Below are 26,735 nucleotides of genomic sequence, written 5' to 3'. Positions count from 1 at the left end.
TCTCGAGTGTAGCTTGCGTGTATTGAATTGAGTTAAAGTCTAAACTTTGTTCATTACGTCTGGGTGAGGCCTTTAGGAACGTATCTGTAACATTACAGATTATGCACCGTTGTGCTTTCTGGAATATTTCAAACCAACCATCAACAAACTGCTGCATTACGTGCTAGCTATACCCATGTTGGCAAATTACATATTGCATTTGAGGTGACATAAAATGATTTCAACATTTAGCATATCATTGTAATATTCTAAGCACATAGTTGAGTGATTTCAATCAGTATTCTTACAGGCATACTGAAATAAACTCAACAAAATGTTGGTGGCACAAGATAAAAAGTACAGTGGCCGGGCATGTCTCTACGATTCATCCTCTGGTGACCATGAGAATATTCCATTTGATTGAAAGCGATTCTAACAATGTTCTGTATACTAGTACTGACCGATGAAGGCTTGATGTCAGCGCTTGAATCTGTTATCGTCCTAGTTTTCACACATATAAACTGTGCATGCTTATAAGAGATTTTGGATTCACCTCGGCGTGCTGGTACATTGAAAGTTGTCTGGGGGGCAGGTGGACGGGCAGATCTCATCCGAACCATCGCCACAATCTTCCTCGTTGTCACACACCCACTGGGTGGGGATGCAGCGCCCCCCAGCACAGGTATACTCTGAATCTAGACAGGGAGGGGGCGCGGGAGGGCAGGCCACACCCTTGCACTGCCACACGCCAACCTCACAAGAACTGAAAACAAAAGTGACACAAAATATTTTATATTTTGATTTTCTGAGTGGAAAAACGTGAGATATGCTTTCGTAAGCATTTCGGTTTTACCGACCAGTTTTGGCAGTGTTGAGTGATGACTGTTCCAGGTGGAAACATGGAGCCCTCCCACTCACATGGACACTGGATGATAACTACACAGCTGTCCCCTGTAGAGCAGATACAATTTTAAATATTATTATATTTACAAGTTTATACTGAAGGTGGCACAAGATTAAAGTTTTTCTTCTTGGGCTATCATGTTTGGATATTTTACAATTTGTAAAGAGTTTGTAAAAGAGTAGGATGAACTCAAGGTATATGATGTGTCCAAAACAGACAGGGTCCATATAGTAGGATATACAGAGGAGCAATGCAACAGCTTCATTGATCATTTGATTTCTTATGTCCAGCTCTAGATCTCTGCTTTCCTCTGAATACCTTATATGCGAGTGGGCTGTCTCCTTCACATCTCGCTGAGGTTAAGGAGAGCCGTGTTGAGGAAAAATGAAATCCTGTGCACCGAGGAAAGTTTCATCTACAACAGATGTTTTTGCAGTCTCGGGTGTGCCTTTGTGCTACTGTTTTGAGTGTAAGACTTGCATAACTGTTATTACTTGAATTATTAAATAGCCAGATGAGCTCATTTTTAGTTTCATGTAAGATTCTGTTGCAGCTAAATGCAGAGTTCATCCGCAATACCACAATCCACCTGGTTTCACCTGGATCATTTCTCCAGCTAACTGAAGACTTTCGAAAAGAAGGAAGGACAGCAGGACACAGTATCAGCAGATCATGGCAGCCATTGATCAGGTGTGTGTTTCTCACTTTAAAGCTGACCCTTCAGATTGTAACTCTAAACATAATCAAATACTACTACTACTATAAAAGCATGAACCCATGAACATATAACACAATTTTAAATTATATTTAATTCATCTATATCTATTCCTCAGTTTATGTCACTCTAATGTTAAAAATGTAAATCTAAAAGCATTGATTATTTTACAAAAGTTGATTTTGGTCCAAGCAGAATCCAAGCATTGAAGTAAAGCAGTACTAAAAGCATTATGCTTCTACTTAAATGAAGAGCCCGACAAACTTGTTAAGAAGTACACGGTAAGTTATGACACTGTTGATACTGTTAACACAACCACTAACAAAAAAGAATAGGGTAAACTATTTTTGTCTCCCCTCTATATTTGATTTCTTTCTAAATATATACATGTCTATATATAAATATACACATAAATAAATATTCTTTCTTCGCTACCAAAATATGGTAATGAGTGTAGAATTTCTAAGACACCGTTCAAGTTAACAATAGTTCCTGTAATTAAAAGTAAATATGAAGCTCCTGTATATGCTTCAATTATTAGTTTTTGAAGTTGTTTCTACACACCATGGTACGATTGAGTTCTGTGGCACAAGCCAAGTTTATCCTAATAGGATTATTTAGATTCCTTGTGTATCTTTACAGTTTTCAGATTTCTTCACAAGAAAAACACAACTACCACTCATATTCTCTAAAGATACTTGAAAATATCCATTCATAATACAGATGTTTGTTTAATACTGTTGCTTTCTGCCATTTTGAGGATGCCGATTTTCCTGGAATGGAGATCTATGTTGTGGAACATGAAGGACACGAGGCAACAGATGCACCTGAGGATGTCGGCATCCTCGTTGGAGGAGGTACAGTGCTGCAAGACCGGAGAGATGTGGCAAACGGCTGCACAGCCCTGTTAGGCCTGATCTACAGTTTGAACTTGATCTATCCCAAGGACCTGCGATACACTTTTGAGTTTCCTCAGAAAGTTTGAATGGGAACAACCTCTCCACTAAGTTGAAGGTCCTCAAACAAACTGCATGAGTAAAAATTCCATCAAGACTGTAGATAAGAACTGGGTTGAATTTCTGTTCATCCTCACACAAGGAAAAACAGAGTGCTTTTGAACTGTGGACTGATGCTGAACACAACTGTTATGTTTCAGGACATTATTTGTTGGTCTGTTATTGTGTTATTTGACACTGTCACTAGTGGTACATGTTTTACAGAAGTGATTAAGTTGGACGCAGTGCAGCTATGATTAGCACAAATACGGTTGTAATTGTAAAAATTTTTACCGTGCCGGACGGTGCCGGCTGGGCAAAAGCAGCCCTCCACGCAGGAGAGAGCGCCACACTGGGAGTGTGGACTCGGCTGAACACTGGGACATGAGTGAGAGCAAGCTGGACCACAGGGGTCGTACACCAGCCCGTTATCACACTGCATAGCTGAAAGAAGGGGGGAAACAGAGAGAATTAAAAAGAGAAAGGCAGGACCAGGTCAGAAGATCAGAGTGGATAAGCGTGAACGGTGCATCGAGGGTCTTTGACATACGACAGAGTTCTTGGGACCTCCAGCGGATGTAGACCCCTCTGTGGTTACACTCTTCGGCATAGGCAGCAATGGCTGTGCAGAGACACTCACAGTCCCCACCTGAGTCACAGCTAGAACACACAAAACAATGACATGACAAACAACAGGAACATGGTATCCTTTCTTTTCCCGAGTTGTGTTGTGTTTGTGTATCAACACGCCTACGAATAAGCCACATGCACGGAGAAATACACACTACTGATTGAAGGCAGATTCCTATTTGTTTTTGTAAATAAAAGAGCAATCCAAGCTTGACATCTAACAATGCATGTTTCAAAACCTATACAGTATTTATTTTTAATGGTATCATTTTTTCCTACCGTGATAAAATAACAAAACCATTGCTGAATGTGAATGAGTTTTGAGTGTGGTTTCAGTATTGAACAATGCTTGTTAGCAATTGAAAAAAACTAAGCAATCGAGAAAAATGAATACGTATTGTTCATAGTAGATTTGATTCGAGAAGATAATTTCAAGTTGCTCAGTGCCGCCACTCACCCACAAGCATCGTAGACACACCAGTCGTAGTACTGCTGGAAGGGCACCTCGGGGTGGCACTGAGAAAAGAGCTCCTGAGTCAGGACTGCACACCTTTTCCTGGCCCAGGGCACCCTGTGGGTGTTAATCTGAGCAAGACAAAGAAGGAGCTTTAACTTTTACATTTGTGCGTATGAGAAACATGTTATTTGTTGTCATTATATTAACCTTTTACTGTCTCCCGTAAGAGATTTGTCTTGGACATTCAAGAGAGTACAGGTCACATAGCAGCTCATAGTCTCTCATAATACCTTTTAAGCTATCTGTATACGGGTACAATTAAATGTATTACCATTATTTATTACCATTAAATTACCATTGGCATCAATCCCAGAACATAAACACTGATATTACACTGATGTCCTGTACTTACTGGTATTTCTCAAGTACGTTCAATGTTTCTGCAAGAGTCCCTGTGTGTGTGTGTGTGTGTGTGTGTGTGTGCGTGTGTGTGTGTGTATTGAACTCACAGCACAAGGGTCCCGGAGGTCCTGGTCTGCCACGTCAGGGCAGGAGGGGCTGACCTTCCAGGAGTTACCAAACAGCTCGGCGGTTGACTCCGCGATGCCCTGCCGGGTAGTGAAGTCGTTCTCTGTGTCCCCATCAAAGTTACCACATAGGCCCCTGACCCTGCCCCGCAGGTGGGCCGCCAGCCGCACGTACACGCGCATACCTCGGTACAACAATTGGATAGACAACAGCATTACCATTAATATGTTTGTTGACCAGCATCTACAGCGACAGACATCGGTAATGCTCAAAGAACTGTTTGTCTCAACAAACAATAAATTAAGTTTGAAAATGCTATAACCTTTTCTAAATGTAACAAACTCTCACACAACCTTTGCAGTACGACCCAAGTATCTTTTATCCAGGCACATGCTAACCACCCAAATACATGCATCTCTGTAAAAACCTTGCAATTTAAAGACATTTATCAGACGAATACATTTATACCTTCAATAATTGCCCACTACTCGCTGCGCACGGCAGTTCCGTCCACCAGGGAGAATGCGCGACTCCACCTACGCCCTCGGTCATTTCATCGTGTTTATCCGCCACACAAGATCCGCGAAATATTGTCTAACATGAAAACGGTCCGCGAGGTAAAAAAGGTTGGGCACCCCTGGTATAGATGTATGTTTTGATATAATCATGCTCTGGTGTAACTCCCCCCCCCCCCCCCCCCAGCTAATTTATTAATATAATAAAATTTGAAAAATAAAGTATTCAATTGTGTTAAGTTTGATGTGTGTGAGTCCTACCTCCATCCCATAGCAGAGTGACCCCTAGTTGGGAGGAAAGGGAGACAAACAGGCCGACTCTCTCCAAAGTCAGACCACTGCCACTGTAGGACTTTGGTAGACTAACTGGCATCCCATTTACTGTCACAGCTTTACCTAAAGGAGAGAGCAAAGACAAGCCTACCTCAAGCAAGCTTCATAAAACAGGGTGGGCAACCCTCATAAAACAGGGTGGGCTTTGGACCCCATTCCTCGTACCTCTCAGCAGATGTATGACAGTATTTCCCAGGCTGAGGGTCACTGACTTTGTGCAGGTGACCCCGGTGCTGCCGCATGGCACGTTTTCTGCCATCACGCTGAACAAACCGTTGGTCTCCTCCGCCAGCACGTACTGGCAGTCGCCCAGGAAAGAGTAACAGCGGCCGTCAAACGTGACGTAATGCGGGTCGCCCGTCGCCACGCACACACCGGTGCAGGCCGACTGGCTGCAGTGCCAGCGCCGCTCCTTACACACACTGCAGGGAAGGAATGGTGCATCGTTTAGGAGATTTCACGGAGCGAGGAGGGGAGGGGATGCGATGCGGAGACATGCATGCGGTACCATGTGTTGCAGTCTTTGGTAATGGTCTCGTTGCTGAAGTAAAGCCGACCATTGTGGTGACACGGGCAGTCCTCTGGAAGAACACAGCGATCATCCTAGAAGACATAACCATGGTCAAATTCAGCCATATCACCAGTAAAGATATTGTGATGTTTCTACCTTATTGATCCATAACAAGACATTTGTACAGTACTCCTTATAACTTTAAATGTAAGAATTAAGTTAATTATATCACTGATACAACACCAGGCTTTTATTTTAAACTAATATGTAACCAATGTTAGGAAGGTCGCTTTTTAAATTGAACAGGTTTATGATTATTACTTACAATGCAAAAGATGTATTAGATAACTCTTTTAACTCTTGCATTACACCTATTACATCACATTACTTATTATTTTCACAAAAATATATAAACTGGGCAATTGAATTGATTTAACCAGGCAGTCTAGACCTCAAAACAATACTCAAGACTCAAGATTTCAAAACAACATGACCTCAAGCTTTTGTACTGAAACGGATTTAATGGGATGTAATCCCTAACATTTTGATTAGTACTGTATATGCATATATTAGCACTGGCGCAAATCAACGTGTTAATCTATGCCCTTAATGTGTCCGAGTTTAATGCGGTAAAATATTTTAAATCAGATAACACAGTGGTTAACATTTCAGGCCATGGACCCCCAAATTGATGGCGAGATGGAGCAGGGACCCCCTATTCTACGGAGTTTGGTCCGCCATCTTTTATTTTTGAGCTTCGCGCTCTTTAGATGTGAGCATAAACGAGAGCTGATTGGCTGGTGCCTGTGCGGTCGTATTTGCATGAAAGGTGCTGTGAGGGAACTGGTGCCCAGCTTGAGAGCTGCTGTGGGAAGCTGAATGTGTGTACTGTGGACTAAAAGATAACATCTTCTCCATCAATTTATCCATTCGCTACAATATGTTGGATTCATGTTAATGTGTATTTAAAGACAATAAATACAATTCTGATTCTGAAGACAAAAAAAAAAAAATGGTTGAATTTTTTTATTTTTATTAAAAAACAAATTTGTCTTATCAACCAAAAATTTTGCGACCCCCCCTGCAGTATCTTCGCGGACCCCCTGTTGAAGATCTCCGTTGTAGGCCATGCATCCCCTTCTACATCCCAACTGGGTTCATCTTCAAGCATACTCTTAAGGAAGTTGTCTTCCTCACTCAAACTACTATAGCTCGACGCGACACCCCCCCACTTCCCGCACTTAAAAATGAAAAAGGTTATTTATAGCTAATTGGACCAATGACAGAACAGTTTGCTCACGTGTGATGTTTGTTTACAATATTCAGTCCGCTGTTTCATGTTGCTGTGCGAACACAGACTGAACAGAAGGGGCAACTGCAACATTGTGTCATATTAATTCTGAATCGCGCAAAGCAAAAAAACTACATAAATACCCTGATAAACTCCAGTTACGTCACTTTAAAGGAGCCATAAGGACGAGGACACACGCACAGGCTCAGAGGAAGATTGCATCATATTCCATTTACAATTAACCGTACACAGCAGCTAAATTTCAGCATGTTTTATAAATGTTGCTGAAAAAGTTAGCCGTTAGCTGATGTTAGCTGCACAAACTAGGCTTACGTGTGTACGTAAAAGGAGGAGCTGAAGTGTATTTATTATGCCTTCTTAATTTTACAAATTAAGGCTGTGCTCCAGGAGTGCAGTCGGGGGAAATAAAGGACCCACATTAAAAATATATTTATCTTAGTGTCCTGTCTCATCATTTTAATCAGGCTACATTCATTTTTAATTGTAATCTTGCAAAGGGTAGATTTATAACTCATGTTTCTATTTTGTGTACATTTTTTATCATTACATTTTTCCACCATTACATGTTTCCTCTCGCGCACCCTCTAAAGGCCGCTCGCACCAGCAGGGGTGCCCGCACCACACTTGAGTTGAGTTAAATGTTTACATTTGTTCTTCCGGTGTGCCGGAAGTAAACAAAGTTGACCACAGAAACAAAACCACCGCTAGCTGCCGTCAGTAAGATAGTTGAAGTTGAAGATGGAGAGCTTTTTGCATTGGTGCAGAGGAATTCCTCTACTTGTCAAACACAAGGGGCTGAGTGGCAAATGGACCACCTAGGTAGGTAGGTTTAAATTAAACTGTCTAAAAAACATGCTTTCTAAAGTGATTACTCATTACTTGTAAAGTTTAGTCTTTAAAAGAAAAACAAACTTTTAATCGTGATTAATTTTTTCAAAATGTGCGAATAATTAGTTATAGATATACATATATATATCTACATATATATATTTATAGATATACATTTATGTATGTATAGTGTATCTTTACAACTGACATTGATTACTAATGTATTCTTTACTTCTTCTTATTTATTTTACATTTGATTATGTAACTCTGATATGTAACTTGATACTCCACAAAATAACACAGTGAAGGAAAGCAGACAAGTTTGCAACTAATGTTAGCAAACTTAGTTGCTAGTGAACATAGTGGAGCATTTAACAGTTAGCATTAAAACAAATTTAAAAGTTATTTTTACAATTGGGAACTGTGGAGACCAAAACTGAGTAATAAAGAAAGTAAGATAAATCCTGGATTTGCATCAGCCAGGTTGAAAGAACAGCATCTTAATGGATGGTAATAGTGCTCTGTATGTCAAACCTCAGATGACCAATTTCTCTGCTTTTCCCCATGAGGCCCGAATAATGATAAGCTATCCATCCATTGTCAAATCCTGCACACAGGGGCGCTGGAGTCTATCCCAGCCAATTTCAGGCTAAACCCTGGATTGGTCGCCAGACAATCACAGGGCTAAAAGAGAGACAAATGACCATTCACACTCACATTCACAAGCCTACAGGCAATTTAGAGTCCCCAATCAACCTGATCCCCAGAGCATGTCTTTGGACTGTGGGAGGAAGCCAGAGAATCCAGAGAGAACCCACACATACACAGGGAGAATATGCAGACTCCACACAGAAAGGCCACTGGGCGGAGTCGAACACAGGACCTCCTTGCTGTGAGGCGACAGTGCTAACCACCACGCCACCGTGCCACCCCGAGCAATGATAATGCAGGTTGTAATTATAAAATTGTAAAATGTTTGTACTTGGTAAGCGCTTTCTGGTCTTCTGACCACTCAAAGTGCTTTAACAATACGTGTCATAAGTCACCCATTGACCACACAATGACAAGAGCTACCATACATGGCCATATGTAAGCCCAAGGTAACATTGAGACGGCCGCTAGCAGAGCTGGGAATTAAACCCCTGAACCTATGATTGAAGAATGGCCCTGCTCTCAACTGGGCCACAGTCACTCTTTTTTCATAAAAGTAATCTTAGCTTAACCAACTGCATGGTCAGGTATAGTGCATGTGCCTCTCTAAGTCCCACTAGAACACTGATTGAACAGAGCCATTTCCTAATTATATTAATCACACCTGTGTTTGTCAAAATATACGCAGTGAGAAATATGGTCTCAACATTTCCCATTTATAAAAAACAGTATTTATTCTACAGCCACTCAGAATACAGAGGTTTGAGTTTTCACTCACTAGCAGCACAGTTCCCCGGGGACAGACGCAGCCGGACATGGCCTCTCTGCAGCTCTCATGTGCCACACCCGACCCCTGCTGTTGATCCAGGCTGGAGCAGGTGAGGAGGCAGGAGCGTGGAGAGTAGACTAGATGGCCTGGGCACCGGGTCACCTCCTCACAGCGCTCCTGAGTGCAGTTAAACAACCCGCGCTCACACACACTGTGGATGGAGAGATTACAATCAGAACTGACATTGGCTGATAGGAATTTTATTTTGTCCATGTATTGTCAAGTGAATAAAATCAATAGCCTGTCAATCATAGCAACTCTACCCTAAGGCGTACCGCGCTTTATGATGTGTAATTCATGTCACATTTTAAAAGAGATCTTTCTTTTACAAAATAACATGCCATGAGGGATGCCGACAGATGTGTGACTTTTCCTATCTGTTATTAATCATGTATTCTTTAATAAATCATTATATAAAATCTAGTTTGGTTTTTTTTTTGTCAATACAGAGATGTTGACCCAGCAAGACTTAATCTCTGGGGCCTCAAGAGAGTTTCCTCTCTGATACAATCAGTATCACCAGATCCCAGGTCAGCAGTTGATGCAGGTCATGGGACAAATCAGTTTCCACACCATGAAAACGAGAAACACAGCGACGATCAGAAGCAGTCTAGTCATTCGGCCACTAAGAGATGGCTCTATGACCGATAAATTGATGGACACTGTGGTTATGTAGTGAAGAGAAGTGATGAAATCAACCTATCCTGTATCAGAGAGCAGGAACATAGAGCAATTTCACCAGAGCTCTTGCACCACCAGGAACCCCCTGTGGATTGTCTCACAAAAGCCAGTTCCAAAACAAGAAAACATGGCAACAATAATATCAACAACTTTGTCCTATGGGAACAGCACTTACAATAAACAACATTCAAAATCATGTACGTGAAAGTTCATCTTAAAGCTACATAGTACAGACTTTTCATGGTTTTACAGCAGCAGCATAAACCTAGATACTAGTGGAGCCTGGATAATATACCTGTTATAATGAAACAACAATACATAAAAACTGTCACAATGACCCCCATCGTCCTTAGAGAAAAACACAGAAAGATTTGTTAATGCTTAACTTTATCTTCACTAAACCTGTCTTTATCAGGGATTGGAGATCTTATTCCAATGTAAATTACCAGAACCATAAATTAAAACTGGGCCAATGTTTTATTATAGCTGCAGCTCCACTGACAATGGAGACAACATACTTACACCCTCTGATTCTTTATCACCACTAACATGATAGAAGCAGCACACTGGCGCACATGAAAGAGAACGTTTTTTATAACGCATTATAAAATATATAAATATAATCTATGCAACTGGGTCAGTATGGTCTGCCATAATATCTACTGGCCGTAATAGCTGCAATGCCACATCCATACAGCAATGTTAAATATAACTTTTAACCAATATAAGACAGAAAATGTTTGTTGAGGATTTAAATTTCAAGCCCAAAAAAAAGTTTTGTTCATACTTGTCTTTTGACTGTACCAATTACATGTTTAGCAAACCCTAATCCCACATTTGCTTAAAACATATCGTCCCATCATCAAAAGAGACGTATTGAGACGTTGAGTATCTTCCAAGGACTACAGCACCTGAACTAAACAACATTAGTGGAACCCCAGCCAAGTAGTTGCTCCCTACACTGCACATACCAGGTGTTACAGTTGTTCTGGATCCGGGCCCCAGGCTGGTATGTCTTGTCTCCTTCCACACAGGGGCACATATTGATGGGCACACACTGGCCCTGGTGGTCCTGCACTAGCCCGAGTGGGCACTGGCAACCCGGAACACACAGCCTGAGACCCGTCCCCCCGCCAGCAGCATCGCAGCTCCTTGAGTCGAAACAGGAGCCACCGCATGTGCCACCACATTCCTGGTACACTTGACCTCCTGAACACTGGACCGCTGGGTAAACGGATGGGCGATAAAGATTACTGATTACTTTAGAAGTTTCTACCGACTCCGCAATGTCAACCAATGGACATCCTGAAAGAAACCCTCCAACCTGCCTGCCCCACTTACCGCAGAATGTTTGATTGCGCCAGTGTACTGTGACACCCTCCTGAGCGCATTGTCGGCCGTAGGCAGTGAGGATGGTGCAGTGACAGGACCTCTGCGGAGTACAGCTACAAACCTCGGAAAGACAGAGACGGAAAAAGGGCTCCCTCTCCACCATGTCATGACACGCCTGAAAAAACACGGACGGGAAGCATGTGTGAATAAAACAGACCAAAATTAACTCATCCTACAGAAAGTAGGAGATTTAACCTGGAAGCTGCACCTGAAAGACAGGGCTGTGTATGACGGAGCACACTGTCTCCGCATACTGCCTCCTCTGGGTGAACGTGGTGCAGGGGTCAGGTAGAGCCCCTCTAGGTGGAGCACAATGCTCTGTCGTGAATTTGCTCGCAAACAACGACACACTGTTCTCCACATCTCCTTGCGGGGTAAGGAAGTCATCGTGCTGGTTCCAGGTAAGCGTTCCACAAAGGCCGCGAACCTTATGATTGAAAACCAAAATGAACATCAAAAGTGCAGGGTTTGTGGCTAGCATTGGTTTAGGGACTCAAACGGACAAAAGTAATAACAAAGGAGGTGGAAAGGAGGTCACCTTGTTTGCAAAGCCAGGCTGCAGGGTGATGAGGGCCAAAGGTCCATCTAAGTGCCACAGCAGCTGAGCCCCGAAAGCCTGGATGAGGAGAAATGAGGAGGAGACCCTACGCACAACCAGGTCCCCCGTGATGACAGGCAGTGGTTCCCTCAGGCCATTCAGCATCACCGTACCTGGGCGGAACAACAACGACAAGCAATCAGGAGGTGGCAAACCACCACAATACAGAATTGCAAGCCAGTGAATAAAGTAGAATTAATAATGATAAATTAATAAAATGAATAAACATAAATAATTAAAATAAATGAATATAAAAAATAAAATATTGTGTGTATTGAATTTGAAAATACAGTAGACTAACCCACCGGTGTCTGTGATGGTGACAGTGGTGCGGAGTGCTGTGACTGACATCTCCCTTAGACAACCAAGACCTCCTCCCCCACCTCCTCCTCCCGCTGTACACAGCCCGCAGCGCACACTCACCACCAGCTTCCTGTCAACGAAGTCCTGGACGCACACAGGACGTAAGCTCAAAGGAGAAGTGTCTCAGATTGTGTGTGTAGCCGTTTGCGTGGTCACATGTGATGAATCTCACCTCCACAGCAGTGTAGGAACAGTCTCCTCCCTGCAGTGAGTACCTTTTTTTGTCAAACGTGGTCACCTGTAGCGCCCCTATCAGGCTACACTGAGCTGCACACTTCTCTCCAGTACACTGCCATTGGCCTCCTCTGCACAGACTGGAAGGATTGTGGGTAAAAAAACAGTAAACAATAGGATGGATAGTCAGAAAAAGAGGAAGAGACAAACATATGTATATTTGGCTAACCAGGTGTTGCATCTCTGCTGTATCCTTTCCCCTGACTGGTAGGTGCGTCTTCGATGGAAACATGGACATTTGTCTCTTGTTAAACAGAGGCCCTGGTGGAGGTAAAGGTCTCGGGGACACTCGCAGCCACCCACACACTCCTCCCTGCACTGGCCCATGGCTGCAGCTGGCCCGGGTGGCTGGGGAGACGCACAGCTGGGGGAACAGGAGGACACACAGTCTGAGAACACCTGACCTCTGGGACAGACGCGACCTGGGAGTACAAAGAAAAGAAGGAGCGAACAGTTAAGTAAGGAGTTAAGGACCGCCCCGGTTTTGCATGTGTTTGTGTTATGGGCTCTACTGTTGGCTTACCACACAGCGTGTTTGTCCTCCACACTATGATGACATGTAGCTGAGCACACTCTCGGGCGTAGCTGGCCAGGGTGTCGCACACTGCTGAATCCCGGTCCTTGGGTGGGAGGCTGCAGTACAGGTAGAGACAAGTGTCCATATACGCTGCTGGGTCCAACTAATAGACAAAAAGACACAGAGGTATCACATGTGGATTGTTCAACAGTTCAACATGTGTCAAGTAGCATGCAGAAAAAAATGACTACCCTGAGGAGTATGGAATATTTGATCTTTTGAAAAACAATTGTGAACCTGAAAGTTTTGGTCTTGAACATTGAAAAATACAACAATGTATTCAAAATAAAAAATAAATGGACGAAAAATATTTTGAGGTTGAATATAGTTTTGAGTCAGTCCTATATTGTTATATTTTCAGATTAAAATCGTATATTTTCCAGATTTAAATCTGTATTTTGGTATTCAATGATCAAAACATTTGGCCCGGATTTGGAAAATAGAATGTAAAATAATTACATTAACAGCATATTCAAACGTGCATATTATGCAGTACCATGTGCTAACATAAATGCAAAGAGTGTACCAATATTTAGAGAGTAAAAGTCGTAGAGAGGTCGTCATCTTAAATTCATAAATTATACAACAGAATTTGAAATCCTCTCAGGGAAACAGGTGATTTATTATTTCAAAATGAATTTAATTGAATTTCAGTTTCCATGTCTTGCCTAAAGCAGTCATAATATCATAACCGTCAGACGTCTCGCATCGATCTCTCCAGTTTTTTGGAACCACTGGCGCTCGATAAAACATTGGCCATGGTGAGTGTGTGTTTAGGTATCATTAGTGTCTGACCCGCTGGTGGCAGTGTGTGAAGGGGTCTTCCAGCAGGCGTCGACACACTGACTCCGCCCGCCCTTGTAGGACCTCGTCTCCCGAGACGTCGCAGCTGTGGCCGAGCTCGGCCGCGTCGCTGCAGCCCTGAGGGAAGAGGCTCCATCACTGAGGGCGCTGCCCATTGTGAGCACAGCAGCGATGTCACAACGTGCACGTATGTTTAGAGAGCTCAGACATCACATACTGGTATCTCATGGAGAAAAACAATAGTGTAAAAAACTATTTGTGCAAGAAAAAGTGATATACTCATTAAAGTACTTCGTTTTGCTGGTCTGGAACTTTCCACGAGTTGCCGAAGCTGGCGGCGAACTGGGACACAGCTCCGCCCATCGTGGTGAAGTCGTCTGCGGCAGGTAACAAGTAAGTGTTAACATTAAAACATATAAGAGTTGACTCAGGTGAATCTAGCTGGCGCGTTCCCCACCGTCGGCGCTGTTGTCGTAGACTCCACACAGGCCCCTGGTGGCTGCCAGGTGCTCGGCGGTCACCGTCAGGTAGACAGTGTTGGTCAGATCAAACTTCACTCTTACTCCAAGGCCGCTCTCCACAAACACAAAGTCCCCCAGCCAGTGAACACTCACTCCTGAGAGAAGTTAAACGTTTACAAGACAATCAACATTGTCAGCATTTGGTTTTTAATGGCGCCATCTCACAATACGTACATTTATTATGCTTCTTACTTAGTTACTGAATAAGAACCCAAAAAAACATGGAGAAATTGTAGAAATGCAGCAATTATTAAAAATACACATTTATGAAGACTGCATTTATACAACTACTGTACTTAAGTACTGTACGTAAGTTAAGTACTGTAAAATTGAGGTACCTAACTTATGTCCCCATACTAATACTATGTCTCTTCATTTACATGATGACTAGTTTTGGAAAAAGGGCCATTCTACATATTTAGTTTTTTTGTTGTCATTTTGGACCTGCTAACATGCAGTGACAAAAAGCAGCAGCTTTTTGTATTCGTACTGAAGTAAACCGAAGTAAGTTACTTTCTTAACTTACTTTCTTTACTGTAGTACCACTACTTTTACTTTAGTACAAAATTGGAGAACTGCTTCCTTCACTGCATATACATATAAAACCCCCAGTGTAGATTATTATTATATACCTTAAACATATTGTATTTTACACGGTAATCTTGAATAGATGTGCAATCTGTATTATCTGTGAGATATTACAGCATATTTTGTACTGATAGTTTTACAGAAACCGACCAGAATGATGTAAAACGACATTTTAAATATTGATTTCTAAAACTAAAAATGTTGTTTTGACCTATTTCTTTTTATTTAGGTACACTTGGTTCGGTTGGTTCAGTTTGTTTGTTTTTTGAACGTGTCATGATTTAAAAATGAGCCAGAGAGGAGTATTCTTTTATTCTAACCCTGACTCGTGTCAGATTAGACAAGAAACAAGGACTAACTAACAGCAGAAAGTACTTTACCATTTTCAAAGAGTGCTTTTCCATTTGGAACACTGAGGCTGTTCAGCGTTAAGTTCTTGTGTTGAATTGAAACCAAATCGAGACCAAACATCATCCTCAAAGCCTGAGAGCAGAGGACCACAGATGCGTTAGAAAACCAGTTAAAAGCGGACATTTCCATTGCTGCTTTCCCAACAAACCACAGGCCTGAGGTGTTTGTCACTGGCACCCAGCTATGTCCCTCTCGGAACATGTCTCAGGTCTTAGCGCCTTATAAAATGTTTCCCACCTTGCTGCAGTCTCCTCTCCCGTCACAGACCGTAGTGATGTAGACTGCCCAGGTGCCGTCAGTGGATGAGGCCAGCAGGTAAGTGCAGCTGCCCTGGAAGTGGAAGTGCTTCCTGTCAAAAGTGCGGTAGTGGGCTCCACCCCAGGACATGCATGTGGCCGAGCTCTGAGGTGCCCTGACGCTCCCCAGCAGCCCGCCGCGCACCAAAGGGGAGGACTGGGAGTCTGGAGGGGAAAGGTGTGGTGTGAGTTATTCATGAGCTATTGTTGTATGAAATACAAGCAGCCGCTGCAGGCTTCTCGGTAGATTATCAAAAAAGATAAATAAATCCAGAGGACTTCGCAAATGAATGCTCAATAGGATGGTATAGTTAGGTCTGGAATGTGTATGTGCATTTGTGTACACCTACACTCACCTAAAGTATTATTAGGAACACTATACTAATACTGTGTTTGACCCCCTTTCGAACTCATTGTCATGTTCAAGAAACCAATTTGAAATTATTCGAGCTTTGTGACATGGTGCATTATCCTGCTAGAAGTAGCCATCAGAGGATGGGTACATGGTGGCCATAAAGTGATGGACATGGTCAGAAACAATGCTCAGGTTGGCCGTGGCATTTAAACAATGCCCAATTGGCACTAAGGAGCCTAAAACATCCCCCACACCATTACACCACCACCACCAGCCTGCGCAGTGGTAACAAGGCATGATGGATACATGTTCTCATTCTGTTTACGCCAAATTCTGACTCTACCATCTGAATGTCCCAACAGAAATCGAGACTCATCAGACCAGGCAACATTTCTCCAGTCTTCAACTGTCCAATTTTGGTGAGCTCTTGCAAATTGTAGCCTCTTTTTCCTATTTGTAGTGGAGATGAGTGGTACCCGGTGGGGTCTTCTTCTGTTATGGCCCATCCGCCTCAAGGTTGTGTGTGTTGTGGCTTCACAAATGCTTTGCTGCATACCTCGGTTCTAACGAGTGGTTATTTCAGTCCAACAGACCCCAGTCTGTTAGGGTAGAGAACCACACCTCCTCAACCCTCATCCTGAACACCGGCGTGCCACAGGGCTGTGTGCTAAGACGACACAACGGTGATTGGCCTCATCAGTGACAACAATGAGTCGGCCTACAGAGAGGAGGTCCAGCACCTGGCGGTGTGGTGCGCCGACAACAACCTGGCTCTCAACACCAAGAAGACCAAAGAGCTAATTGTGGACTTCCGGAAGAAAACTGGCACACACATCCCCATCCATATCAACGGGACGGAGGTTGAGCGTGTCGCCAGCTTCAAGTTCCTGGGTGTCCACATCTCTGAGGACCTCTCTTGGACCCTCAACACCTCATCCCTGGTAAAGAAAGCACACCAGCGTCTCTTCTTCCTTAGGAGACTGAAGAAGGCCCATCTGTCTCCTCAGATTCTAGAGAATTTCTACCGCTGTACCATAGAGAGCATCCTTACAAAATGCATCTCAGTATGGTATGGCAGCTGCTCTGTCGCGGACCGTAAATCACTGCAGAGGGTGGTGAAAACTGCCCAACGCATCACCGGTTCCTCACTCCCCACCATTGAGGCTGTCCAGAGCAAGAGATGTCTGCAGGGGGGGACGCAGCATCGAAAAGGACAGCTCTCACCCCAGCCACAGACTGTTTGCCCTCCTCCACTCTGGGAGGCGCTACAGGGTGCTCCGTTCCCGGACCAGCAGGTTCAGGAACAGCTTCATCCCTGCGGCTGTCACTCTATTGAACTCTGCCCTCCCTGAATTCTGAACTCTGCCCCCTACCCCCCCACACACACACATCTCCCTCAGTGACTGTACTTCCCCCTCCACCCTGGCTTGACTGCCACACACCTTCCTCCAGCCACTGAACATTTGCACTGTTATTGTATATCCATTTCTTACTGTTCATATTGCACAACCATTTCTTACTGTACATATCTATTTATTCACTTATTACACTTTACATATGCACATACTCTGCACTTTTTGCTATTTTGCACGTCTGGTTGGATGTTAAACTGCATTTCGTTGCCTCAGTACTTGTATCCTGTGCAATGACAATAAAGTTGAATCTAATCTAATCTAATCAAAGTTGCTCTTCTATCAGCTTCAGTCGGCCCATTCTCCTCTGACCTCTAGCATCAACCAGGCATTTTCGCCCACAGGACTGCCGCATACTGGATGTTTTTCCCTTTTCACACCATTCTTTGTAAACCCTAGAAATGGTTGTGCGTGAAAATCCCAACAAGGGAGCAGATTGTGAGATACTGAGACCGGCCCATCTGGCACCAAAAACCATGCCACGCTCAAAATTGCTTAAATCACCTTTCTTTCCCATTCTGACATTCAGTTTGGAGATTGTCGTGACCAGGACCACACCCCTATATGTATTGAAGCAACTGCCATGTGATTGGTTGATAATAGATAATTGCATTAATGACAAATTGAACAGGTGTTCCTAATAATCCTTTAGGTGAGTGTATGTGCATGAATGCTCTCTGACCCGGAAGAAGAGTGTAGGAGCAGGACAGGCAGGTCTGGTCCGAGGCGTTCCTCCAGCTCAGCCCCCATAAAGTGCTGCAGCACTGCTCCATCGGCATGAGAGAAGAGTTATGAACTCCAGGGAAGTCCTCACAACTCCACGTAGAGAAACACCGGCCACGCACGCCCACACCTGGACAGAGAGAAACGGAGAGTGAAAGAAGGACAATGGTCCTATGGTCACCATCTTTAGCTATTCTTCACCTCGTGAAAATTGATTTTAGGGCTGTTTTTTATTCTAGTTTGGTTCCTTTGAAGCAGTTATAGTAATTTGTAAACATTTTCACATGGGAATAAAGAAGCTCTATGTGACGAATACACACTGTAACAGGTTGCTGTACATTTTTAAAAGATATCAACGTATCTTACAGTATTTCATCATAATAGTAATATGTAAATGACCAGTTAATGGAATTAATTACCAATAAAAGCAGCCTTTTGTGGTGGTGGTGGAAATAAACATCTCTATACAAGTTCAGTGAATCACAATGCATCTACATCTACTGTCTATTGTAGGTTAATGTTTATGTAATGAAGACAGAATATTTGTATTATTCAAATTGCTCATTGGCTAAGACTGCTCTGAAAGCAACAACAGAAACGGAGCCACAGCTCATCCTGAGCATATTTCATGTGGAGTTCAACGGTGGAGTTACTCATTCCCTCGTCTCTCCACTTACGCTTATCATACCAAATTCAAAGTGTTCTTTGTCTGATTATCCAACTGTTAAAATCTTAGATAATGTTTCACTTGGTCTGTTTCGTTACATTAGGTTAGTATTCTTGGCAGAGTTAGCTCTTTGACATTAGCTAACATTAGCTTAGCCAACAGCACGGCCAATTATGTTATGTCTCTCCTTTCCGTCACTTTCTTTCTGTTTCTGTCTTATCTTTTGAACACATTTTCTAACTCCCCTTGAACAGTCTCCCTTCATATTTGTGTTTTTCATTCTTTACTTCCACAAGTCTGTTTCACATTTTATTATTTCATGTGTGACAGTGTGTGACGACTCGAAGAGACTGAAGATTAACTTCCTGTTTTATTTTTGTAACCACGGCACTTCCTGTATCTAGTTTCCCCCCACAGCTGAGTTTAGTTTGTAATCACCCCCACCTGTATTTAAGCCTCAGTTCCCCACTTGTCTGTGTCAGGTTATCTTTTGTCGTTCCTAGAGGTACATGTTTGTTGTTAAATTCCCAGTGCTGTTTTTGTAATCTTGTTTCTACTTTGTTGCCAGGCTCTCTTCCTTTTTGTTTTCTACAAGAGCGTGAGGATTCCGCCTTTGCCTGTGCCCCCTTTGTTTTGCATTAGTTTACTCTCCTAGTAAAAGATTCCAAACCTTGAAAGAATTTTCTGTTGCCTTATTGCTCTGCACCTGAGTCGAAGTCCTGACCCCTCACACAGTGTTTCTAAATGTTTTTTGTTGTTGTTTGTTTTACCGTCACTACAGGATTATGGATGCCAGACGGTTGCTGAAGTCAACTTGCTTCATTGTGTTCTTGTTCGATGTCATCGCTTTCCTGCTTTATTATTAAAATTGGATTTATAAGTAAATTGTTATCATATCAATTTGTTTTCTCGTTTCATCTGTTGTACTGTTTTATCAGAGTTAAACTCTTTTTTCCTGCTTTTCCTGCAGTTTTCTATTGCATTATTGTGTTCATCATTATAATTTTTATTATTACAAAATTAAATTGCCAAAGACAGCCCTCATATTCTGCATGAAAAACATTAAAGTCACTAAACGGTTTTGTTTATTTTATTCCTCTACACATTCCGTATAATTTGAGTGTTGTTCTTGGATACAAATATGCCAAAATATTTGTTTTAAAGACATTTAATAAACTGCAACAGTTATGTGTTAAATTAGTTTTCTTGTCTTTGTTTTATTTGGGTGGAATTATATTAAATTATATGCAAAAGTAACTTTACCTGAACCTAAGCCTTTACCTGTACCTTTACCAGTATCTGTATCAGTATCTCTACCTGTACCTGAACCTAAACCTTTACTTACATTTAACTGTACCTTTACATTGACCAAAACAGTGACTTAACTTTGAAATGTATCCTTTACATATACTTGTACGTGAACCGCCAGCTGCACCTGTACTTCTTTCTTGATAAGTCTAATCACATAATATAATTTTCCATGCAATTCTAAAGTCAATTTACTTTCTATGTTTCAAAAGCTATACAAAACTTCAGATTGGATATTTTCAATGATTAGTAGATAATTTCTATTTTGTTCAGTACACTACACTTACACATGTTTTTGACTTGTCACCAAATGATGCATTGAATAATTCTATATGTAAAACATTGTGCATGCATACTGTACATGGAACTGATCTGCTTTCTTGTCCTCACCCTCAGAGCAGCGTGGTCCTCCCCAACCCTCACAGCATGTCCTCACTGTCTTGTTCACCATCAGGTTCTCCGTCTCCGGGGGTCTGGAGGTCGACAGACACATCAGGTTCGAAATATTATTGCAGCACAAAAGCTTTACTATGGGCCAGTACTGTAATGAAAAATATCTAATGAATATATATATTGTGTAAATACTTGTGTGCTTATACTTTTGCCCTGACTTTAGATCTTCAACCTTTGAGTGAGCATACAGTTGTAGTAAAAAATTGACATACACTTGTAAAGAACATAATGTCATGGCTCTCTTGAGTTTCCCGTTATTGGTGGAATGCATTAAGCATTCCAAGTATTGTTCTTCTGTTCATTATTCAACTTCTTCTATTTCTTCCGTGCAACCTTTCAACTCCTTCCCACTTTCAGCTATTCAAACCGCTCAGTTCTTCGTTCCGTTTGACACCATCGGGTAGGATTACCATCGGATAGGAGCCCCATCGGGTAGGAGCACCATCGGGTAGGATTACCATCAGGTAGGAGCACCATCGGGTAGGATTACCATCTGATAGGAGCACCATCGGGTAGGATTACCATCGGAAAGGAGAACCATCGGGTAGGATCACCATCGGGTAGGAGCACCATCGGGTAGGAGCACCATCGGGTAGGAGCACCATCGAGTAGGAGCACCATCGGATAGGAGCACCATCGGGTAGGAGCACCATCGGGTAGGAGCACCATCGGACGGCAGCACCATTGGACGGCAGCCCCATCGGGTAGGACAGGGGTCTCAAACTTGCGGCCCGCGGGCCAATTGCGGCCCTCGGGACGATATTTTGTGGCCCCATCCTTAATATGAAAGTGTAATGTTAGTGCGGCCCGCAAGTTTTATACTGTAACCCCACTGTCAGCTGCTGTGTGGGACATGTTATGATGTTCTGGTTTCCTACTGTGTGCTTGTCCAGTGAACGTGGCATGCATGTGACTGACATGGGGGGCGGGTCGTGTGTGTCGGCCGAGGTGCAGAGAGCAGGAGGGTGAAATTCAGTTTCCTGCCCTCTTTCGCGCAGGTGATCATGTGACTAACCGTTAGCATCGCTCGTTTAATAACGTTTTCCTTTACGACTCACACTAACAACACGTGAAGCATCTGACGTCACCGACGAGCGTCTCCGTCCATTACTACGCAGCTTCGATTCACGTAACTTCACGTTTGGCTATAAAGGAATTCCACGGTCACATGACCTTAGGTCTCCCCCGCTGAGTTAAAGGAGGACTAGTGTTGTAGTCTCATTCGGACCGATCCCCCAGGGTGGGGTTCAATGACTGCTTTTGAAAGTGAGTGTTAAGTTGTGTTATTGTCGACCATGCCGTTCGGACGCTAGTCTGGCCCGCGTTCGGTTGAAGTGGGCTGCATCTGGCCCGCAGCTGATTTGAGTTTGAGACCCCTAGGGTAGGAGCACTGTCCGATGATGCTTCTATCTGAAGGTAATGCCGATGGTGCTGCCGTCTGGCTCCATAGGCTCCGATACAAATCTGCCGACATATTTCTCAAGAAAACAAGAAGGTACACGTTTTGTAAACTGCCACAGGAGCCATATTTATTACCGGACAGACATAACAACCACCTCGTTGCGTTCGGTAGAGACTTGGGTCTCTCACAAACTTCCTATTTTTCAGATAGCTGTTATAGTTTTGTGCTAGAGGACACTTGTTTGAGGTGTGGTTTCTTGGTAAAATCTGTTTACTCTGCGCGGTGTGTGATCAGCCCCCGAAAACAGCAGTTGCGCCGTCTCCATGACGACTACACAGCCTCGTTGCCATCACTCACTCTCCTTCCCCTACGTAGTCTGACAGACACACATACCTGGGGAGAACGTGACGCTAGCTAACACAGCGCTAGCTAGCATAGCGCTAACATGCCGCTAGCAAGCATTGCACAAGCAATAAAAGTACCAAACAGCTGACAAGTGGCCAAAACAGCCAGTGAAAATCTCTCATGTCTTTAGATAGCTAGCTAGGCTGTCTTTGATTGTCTTTGTGGCACTGAATCATGCAGACATAATACTACTGGTATTTCTACGGCTATTAATACTTCAACAACTACTAATTTTACTACTACAACTAGTAGTACTACTACAAATGATACTATTACTATTACTACTACTATTATTTCTACTGCTATTAAAATGACTCCTAGTAGTTGTACTAAAATACTACTTCTTATTAGTAGTGACTCTGCAACTGACACGACTAGGGAAAAGTACTACTAGTATTGCAGTATTGTATCCTACAATTACTACTAATGTTACTACAAATACTACTATGACTAATAATATTAGTATTCCCAGCTGTTTCTACTGCATTGATACTTAACCTACTATTATTACTTCTACTGCTAGTACTACTAATAACACAATTATAACTATAACTACTACTACTAATAATAGTACTATAAACAATTTAAAATCTCTTTTTATTCATCTCAGCTTTTGTTATTTCTGTATTCTTTTTTTATTAATTTACCCTCCTGCAACTTCTATATCTTTTAGAAAATCTATTAAAATTCAGCTTCTCCCATTTCTGTATTTTCAGCAGTTTTTTCAAATCATTTCAGCTTTTATTATGCCTGTATTAACAGCAGTTTTAATATTGATTTCTGTATTGTTTTGCAATATTTCACATTCATTTCAGCTGTTTTCAAATTCTCAATTTCAAATTAATTTCAGCTTTTCTAATATTTGTAATTTCAGCAAATGTATTCAAATTCCCATCAACTTGTATTTTCAGCTATTTTTTTAAATTAAAAAAAATAATTTCAGCTTTCAGCTTTTTGCATTCCAACGCATTTTCAGCAGAAAATGCATTTTCTAGTTTACATTTCTACTTCTTTGTCACAAAAAACATTCATGATGTTTGGTTCTTTTATGACTTTATTATGGGTTGACAGAAAAAGTGATTAAATCTGTTGGGTCAAAAATATACATACAGCAGTGCTAATATTTGGTTACATGTCCCTTGGCCATTTTCACTTCAATTAGGCGCTTTTGGTAGCCATCCACAAGCTTCTGGCAAGCTTCTCGTTGAATCTTTGACCACTCCTCTGGACAGAATTGGTGCAGTTCAGTTAAATTTGATGGCTTTCTGACATGGACTTGTTTCTTCAGCATTGTCCACATGTTCTCAATGGGATTTAAGTCAGGACTTTGGGTAGGCTATTCTAAAACCCTAACTCTAGCCTCATTTAGCCATTCTTTTACCACTTTTGATGTGTGTTTGTGGTCATTGTCCTGTTGGAACACCCAACTGCGCCCAAGACTCAACCTTCGGACTGATGATTTTAGGTTATCTTGAAGAATTTGAAGGTAATCCTCCTTCTTCATTATCCCATTTACTCTCTGTAGATACCCTTTTTGCTTATCAAAAGTTAGGTCCTCTAGGTTGGTGTTTTGAGTTCGTTTTGACGCGTTAAAATATTCCTTGAGACATTTCCACTTCTTTGATTGTCCTTTATTTTGTTCTTTAATGACACCATCCAATTATCTTCTTACATGCCTCTTCTACCCTGTCACGTTCACGTTCCTCGCTCTCGTTCCACACTTCACCTTCCACCTTCTACGGTCACGTCCACGTTCATGCTCTCCTCACGCTCACACTCTCCTCACACTCACGCTCACGGTCAAAAAACTATTTCGCTTCTCACCAACACCAACACCTGTGCCAGGTAACCCACCTGATTATATTGACCTTGCGGCCTAAATGAAACAACCTCCCACCACCTAAGGGGGTGGAGCTAACAATCAAAACTACAAAACAAAAATGGCTCTTACACTCTCTGTAAAGCACCAGTTCCATTGGCAGCAAAACAGCCCCACAGCATAATACTACCACCACCGTGCTTGACAATAGGCATGGTGTTCTTGGGGTCTCACCTTTTCTCCTCCAAACATATTGCTGGGCATTGTGGCCAAACCGCTCGATTTTTGTTTCGTCTGACCACAGAACTTTCCTCCAGAAGGTCTCATCTTTGTCCATGTGATCAGCAGCAAACTTCAGTCGTGCCTTAAGGTGCCGCTTTTGGAGCAAGGGCTTCCTTCTTGCATGAGTCCATGGAGATGCAAAACATGCTTGACTGTGGACACTGACACTTGTGTTCCAGCAGCTTCTAATTCTTGGCAGATCTCCTTTTTGCTGGTTCTCGGTTGACTCTTCACCCTCCTGACCAGTTAAATCTCAGCAGCAGGTGATAGCTTGCGTTTTCTTCCTGATGATGGCAGTGACAAAACAGTGCCATGCACTTTATACTTACAAACTATTGTTTGGACTGTTGCTCTTGGGACCTGCAGCTGCTTTGAAATGGCTCCAAGTGACTTGCCTTGTTCAAGTCAATGATTCGCTTTTTCAGATCCATGCTGAGCTCCTTTGACTTTCCCATTGTAACATTTGCGGGTGTTTGTATCCAATGAACCCTATTTAAATGGCCTCAGAGAAGCCACCAGCTGTAGTCACTCAAAAGCACTCACAAGAAGTTAAGCGGCCATGCTATGAAGCTCATTTCATTGACACAACCTTCTAAGTCACCAAAATTGCTAATTCATGTTGCTGTATGTATATTTTTGATCCAGCAGATTTTATAACTTTTTCTGTTAACCCATAATAAAGTCATAAAAGAACCACACTTCATGAATGTTTTTTGTGAAGTATCTGTTCCAATCACTCTATCAGAGAAATATCTGACTTGTAAAAATATTGGGAAACTCAAGAGAGCCATGACATTATGTTCTTTACAAGTGTATGTAAACTTTTGACCACAGCTGTACATACATCTATGTATCTTACTGTTGCTGTATTTTATATTCTTATAAGATAGGACAGTTGCATAACTTTTTGTTTTACAGTCTATCATATGCTTGCATCGTGATGCATGCAGCTGACACACAGATCCTCTTCTTCTCATCTGTATAATAAAAGTCAAGATGGCCGAGTACACATGGCCCATCCTTGATCACTCTGATAACCACCCTGATAACGCTGTACGAATTGTAATCTACAGTGCACACTTATGCAACCTCCTTGTGACTTTGTACAACTACTCTTCTTGCAAGAATAGAATAGAAATAGAAAAGTTCTGTTTGACGTGTTCTTCATTTTAGTTTATAAAGCCCCAATTGCGGGAAGAGTTATTATTTTTCCCGCCAATTGTGAGTGACTAATGTGTGTGTCTGCTTTGCGGTGCAGGATGTCAATTCTTATAAGATGCAAAGTTAATCCTCCCCAAAGTCCACAACAGCTTTTCATGGGACTGGCAACACTACCTAGACACAGTAAAGGAGCTGAAACAAAGTTGTCACGTCAAACTGGTGTGGTTGCAGTAGAGGCGATCATTGGACCATTGAAATATGCCAGTAATTAGCGATGTACAACTTGTTGCTACGAGCAGCTCTGCCCAATTTTTCCCATTTTGTCAAACCAAACCAAAATAAACAAGTTAATGGTTAATTATATACTTGTAACTTTAATTTAAAAAACAAAAACAGCCCATCAGGCATCGTTTTGAGAAATAGCTTTTATAAAGGCATTAGCTCTCACACTGGATTATTTATTTTCAACGAACAAATATTTCTTTTCCTTTCTATTCCCCTTCAATGATACGCACCACCACCTTACTAACCATCAGGAGTTACTGTTGGAACGACGCAGATCTTTGTTAATATTTCATCGTAAGATTGTAGTAAAAGAACGTTTTAACAAGCACATAGCACCCATTGTTTACTTTGCATTAAGAGATGAAGATGCGGGTCGACCGAGCGACATTGTCTCCACTGTTCACTTACTTGTACAGGAAACAGGAGGCCTTCGGACCCTGGTGTTTGTAGTACAGTGCAATGCCGTCGTCGCCCCCATGCTTGGCGCGCATCCTGTCCACATCGAGCCTCCAGGCCTGGGTGTTGTACTGATACACCTCAGCGCAGCTGACTTCAAGCTGCAGGCGCGGGGACAGCACTCGCTCCACTCTCTCCTCCATCGCGTGTTCACACCAATGTCTGGAACCCGCGGAACATGTAGAGTTCAATGTCCACTCTGATATTTCCTTTTAAACTGGAATGTTGTGACTAAAGCTACTTGCATGATGTTTAATTCAATGTCCTTAAATCTGCAGTCAAGATGGATTTTGCTATCTACTAACATGAAGATCTTAATTAGAAAAACACACAAAAAAAAGCTACAGATAAACCT

At 42.4% G+C, this 26,735-nt stretch overlaps 1 protein-coding gene across 1 annotated transcript in view; it reads right to left on the bottom strand.

Annotated features, from left to right (window-relative positions):
• sspo (SCO-spondin) overlaps positions 1 to 26,735 on the bottom strand; it is an 85,446-nt gene that overhangs the window by 58,326 nt on the left and 385 nt on the right. Inside the window, 26 exon segments of the mRNA XM_078097029.1 lie at positions 533 to 742; positions 837 to 930; positions 2,888 to 3,037; positions 3,144 to 3,253; positions 3,681 to 3,808; positions 4,190 to 4,392; positions 4,985 to 5,119; positions 5,222 to 5,478; positions 5,565 to 5,659; positions 9,137 to 9,338; positions 10,840 to 11,092; positions 11,210 to 11,375; positions 11,469 to 11,687; positions 11,799 to 11,971; positions 12,164 to 12,305; positions 12,394 to 12,535; positions 12,625 to 12,877; positions 12,979 to 13,135; positions 13,828 to 13,953; positions 14,128 to 14,213; positions 14,294 to 14,452; positions 15,326 to 15,428; positions 15,594 to 15,817; positions 18,102 to 18,272; positions 20,508 to 20,590; positions 26,333 to 26,542. Coding sequence (XP_077953155.1) covers positions 533 to 742; positions 837 to 930; positions 2,888 to 3,037; positions 3,144 to 3,253; positions 3,681 to 3,808; positions 4,190 to 4,392; positions 4,985 to 5,119; positions 5,222 to 5,478; positions 5,565 to 5,659; positions 9,137 to 9,338; positions 10,840 to 11,092; positions 11,210 to 11,375; positions 11,469 to 11,687; positions 11,799 to 11,971; positions 12,164 to 12,305; positions 12,394 to 12,535; positions 12,625 to 12,877; positions 12,979 to 13,135; positions 13,828 to 13,953; positions 14,128 to 14,213; positions 14,294 to 14,452; positions 15,326 to 15,428; positions 15,594 to 15,817; positions 18,102 to 18,272; positions 20,508 to 20,590; positions 26,333 to 26,542 — 4,251 coding nt within the window.

This window comes from Gasterosteus aculeatus, chromosome 21, assembly GCF_964276395.1.
Source record: "Gasterosteus aculeatus chromosome 21, fGasAcu3.hap1.1, whole genome shotgun sequence".
In the NCBI taxonomy this organism is placed as follows: Eukaryota; Metazoa; Chordata; class Actinopteri; order Perciformes; family Gasterosteidae; genus Gasterosteus; species Gasterosteus aculeatus.
This window is presented reverse-complemented; position numbering and strand designations above follow the sequence as displayed.